This window comes from Cryptomeria japonica, chromosome 7 (genome assembly GCF_030272615.1).
Source record: "Cryptomeria japonica chromosome 7, Sugi_1.0, whole genome shotgun sequence".
NCBI classification, from domain to species: Eukaryota; Viridiplantae; Streptophyta; class Pinopsida; order Cupressales; family Cupressaceae; genus Cryptomeria; species Cryptomeria japonica.
The window spans coordinates 634557790-634561775 of record NC_081411.1 but is presented as its reverse complement, the minus strand read 5'-3'; the positions used below and the strand labels follow the sequence as shown (position 1 = coordinate 634561775).

The 3986-nt window shown below is 39.0% G+C and overlaps 1 protein-coding gene across 1 annotated transcript; it reads right to left on the bottom strand.

Moving 5' to 3' along the window:
- Window positions 1–586: 586 nt before the first annotated feature.
- Window positions 587–3207, bottom strand: LOC131046404 (L-type lectin-domain containing receptor kinase SIT2-like). The gene has a single exon (XM_057980143.2). The coding sequence runs from the start codon at window positions 2895–2897 to the stop codon at window positions 942–944; it is 1956 nt and encodes a 651-aa protein (XP_057836126.1). The 5' UTR covers window positions 2898–3207; the 3' UTR covers window positions 587–941.
- Between the last annotated feature and the right edge of the window lie 779 nt (window positions 3208–3986).

Here is a 3986-nt window from a genome sequence, read left to right as displayed (position 1 = left end):
AATAAATTTCAACTTGATCGAGGCAGACTCACTAACATATAGGATTCAAACCATCTAACTTTACTTGGCGAACATTCATTTGCTCCCGGTCAGAAAAATGACCATGCTTTAAGAAGTTCGGAAATATTAGCAGCAATAAGCATCCCGGTCATCTTGGATTACAATAACAAACCATGATATTCTATTATTCAGTATGAAACCAACGATCTCCAACCGAGTCAATAAACGCTGCCATTACACGCTATAACAAGCTCAAACTACGAGTCCCATATTCAAATATTAGGCAAATCTCTAAATACCGAAGTCTAAAGGGCAAGTTGAATCCCTAACAAACAGAATGTTCAGATATCAGCAAGCAGGTTAATGCGGAGACAACACATCACATAAAGATCCATCTTATACAGAGTATTAGAAGGTTGATAATCTGAATTATGAATTCGGATGACAACACTTAAGTGAGAACTTTCGGTATTGTAAATTCTGTTTATAAGAACAGGGAAGCATAGAATTGAAGCAAGCCAAAAAGTATTGTATTCAATTTGAAAATCCAATTGAAGCAAGTCAAATAGTATAGTCCAAGGGATTCCAAGGGTCACCAACAACTCCTTGAGAATAGAAAACCAACAGTCATATCAAGTTTATTTACATAATAAAATCTAAACTATGTAATTTTTCAAAAAAATTATATAAAATTTGTCCTAACTTTAATTGGGCATAACTTTCTGCACAGGATTCGAAATAAGAGTTGTAGGCCAAAATCTGAAAGAACGCCACTTTCAAGAACGAAAAATGCCTGAAAGGCCTTCAAAAAAGCCATCAACTATTTCAAATTTTTTTCTTCTGATCAGTTGACGTTTGACCTAGTTGTTCAGAGTCTGTTGTCTGTCCAAAGACACGGAAGTGGAAGCATCTGTGCTGTGGCTCAAATATGGAGGAGACCTCTAAGTACTGCTGTTTCTACTCTCAAAATTAAACAGATCATCAAAATTTGGTATTGAAGATTCTTCTTCAAGTATTTGCAAAACATGTCTCATGCCAAGCCTGCGTTCTGGCTGAGGATAAGAACAGAGCAGCCCCAGTTTAAGCACTCTCTCCATCTCTGCTTCAACATATTGTCCACCAAGCTTCGGGTCGGCTGCATCCATGAGAGTGCCTGTGGCATGGAGCTCCCTCAACCAGTCCACCATGACTATTTGAGCAGGCTGCAGAGAGAGATCAACAGGTCTCCTTCCACATGCAACCTCCAACAGAAAGATACCGAAGCTGAAAACATCTGTGGCTGGGCTGGCCTTTCCTGTGTGTATGAGCTCCGGTGCGATGTACCCCAGCGTTCCAACCACTCGAGTGGTCTGCGATTTTTCGTTATGCTCGTACAGACGGGCAAGCCCAAAATCTCCTAGCTTTCCATTGAGATCCGAGTCCAGCAAAACGTTGCTGGACTTGATGTCTCTGTGCACTACACGTTGCTCCCACTCTTCATGTAGATACAGCAGCCCCGCAGAAACATCTCTGACGATTTTGTACCTTTGATTCCATCCTAACACAATCTTTGGGTTTCCAAATATCATCTTGTCCAGGCTCCCATTTGGCATGTGGTCATAAACTATGAATAGCTTTTTGCCCAGCCTGCTGAACCCTCTGATTTGCACAAGATTTCGGTGTTGAAGGCGACCGAGACTGGAGATCTCTGCTATGAATTCTTTCACCCCATCATAGGTTTCTCTAAGAATACATTTCACCGCTACTTGGAGGCCATTTGTGGGAAGTACTCCTCTGTAGACTCGGCCGAAGCCTCCGGACCCTATAAGTTCTTCGTCTCCGAAGCCCTTGGTAGCAATATGTAAGTCTTTGTAGTTGAACCTGTGAGGCCAATACTCCTCCTCCCATTCTTCAATGATATCTCTATACTGGTTTCTTTTCAACCGAACAAGTAATGCTACCACCGCTAGCACGAGCAGAACCACGCAAACTGTGCTAATGCTAGCTATCCGTTTGGAGTTTGAGGTCTTCGATTTTCTGTGTAGAAAGGATGGGAGATTAGATGCATTCAGGTACGGGGTAGATCCGTTTGTAGCAAAGCTCCAGGCCAGGATGCAATTCTCTTCGAAAAGGGCTCCCGTAGCTGCTGAGAAACCAACGTAGATTTCATCTTGTAGAATGTTGGACAGGGATATATTTTTCATATATATCAGAGGCTTTTGTGGGCGATCAAGACCAGCCTCCGCAATGGTGACTTTGAGCTCGCTTTGGAGATTGTCATAATCAATCCAAGCTTGAATATTCTGCCCTTTTTTGAGATCCACATTTTGGAACTTGCTGTTATCAATCCAGTAGCCCGCAGCCTTGGAGTCTACAGATATGAGATCGTTGAGATCCACACCAACGTGATTGTCGTTGATGTCGTTAAATTCCGTGCTCTTTATTGTGTCGAACTCGACTGCAAACAGATGATTAGAGGCCTCTCCCAAGCTCGAGAGATTGCTAATCAAGCCAAGGAACGCAGCTCTTAAAAATCCCTTTGGAGATCTGTGAGGCGTCATTATAAACGCCATTCCATGACCGCTTACTGATACTGAAGAGGGGGCAATGCTAAACACAAAAGTTGTGCTAAAGGAGAAAGTAGAATTCAGACCACTATCTTTCATACGCACAGGTTGTCGATAAAAAGCACGGCCGATACTGAACTGGGATTGATGAGTAAGAGAGATGGCTTTGGACTGCAGTGAAGCATCTCCAAACAATTCAAGGGTCGATGCATTGAATTGGCTGAAGTGGAAACTAAAATGACCTTGTACAATAAGCAAGGGAGGGAAGATGAAAAGTATAAGGAGCACTCTCGCTCCTGCCATTTTCGAGCTCCTCCTCGACTTCGATTTATCAGTTGCAACTCCAAACATACAACCAAAATTAATCAATAAAAAAGTTGAAATAATCCTCCCGGCTTCAGAAACGCATATCGAAGTAGTAATACACTCAAGAAAACGAAAGCCTATTTGAGTCAACCCAGCTTACAAAATGGTACAGATTTGCCGTTTCGTGCCTTACAAAATTTAGATGGATTTAGCTTGTTTTTCCTTTACATGCCTCCATACGGTAATAAAAAAATCTCAAAAGTTGTCTAGTTAGGTATTTGAATACCTACGCAACGCTATACAATTGACCAAGAATAAAAGTTTATCTTCCGTGACAAGAAACATTAAAAGATTTTTTAATACAGGCCAGAGTAGAATAGATCCAAAGCGGAAGCCACCAGCCGTGCTCAGTGGGTCTTTGGAACAAGTTCAGGTCAATGCGAAATTGGCTGGGGCATTTTTTATAGAAGGGACTCATGTGACGGGGTAATGTAAGGTCCTGTTTCATTTTAATAAGATAAGATAACGAAGTAGGATCAGAAGGAAATAAAAATAAATATTTAATATATATTGTCTGAAAATAATTTTATTAATTAACACTTTACAAGTCTTGTTATAGTCAAAAGTGTTATAAATTGTTGTTTAAAAAGAATTTATACGGAAGAAAAATATAAAATTTTAAACATAAAATCTTTTTAATGTGTATAGATTATTTGTTATATTTGTTAAGTGTGAGGATGAATAGTTGTACAAGGTTCAATTGTTGCTATAGCACTTCTACTTATGATATTCATTAGTCACATATTTATATTATATATTGTAAATTAGTTAACATGTATATTAAAAACTAACAAAATGTGAGAATCAATGAATGCTATATTAAAAACAAATAAATATATTTGTTAATAATTAAAATAAATAATCTTTTATTTTAAATTAAATATTGTGACTATCCACTATCCATTTAATAGACCATTAGTTTGTGTCCTTTATGGGTAGTGTTTTTTGGTGTTGTTTGTGTTTGGTCTCAGTTTGTTTTGGTTCTGGTATTAGTTTCTATTCTTCGGCAATTTCTAGTTTTTTTATTGTGTTGTTGGTCCTAATGTTTGGTGTTCTCACTCATTGTGAGATCCC

Bases quoted from the DNA above. Each gene is read 5' to 3' on its own strand.
- LOC131046404 (XM_057980143.2), bottom strand. From the start codon at position 2,897: ATGTTTGGAGTTGCAACTGATAAATCGAAGTCGAGGAGGAGCTCGAAA.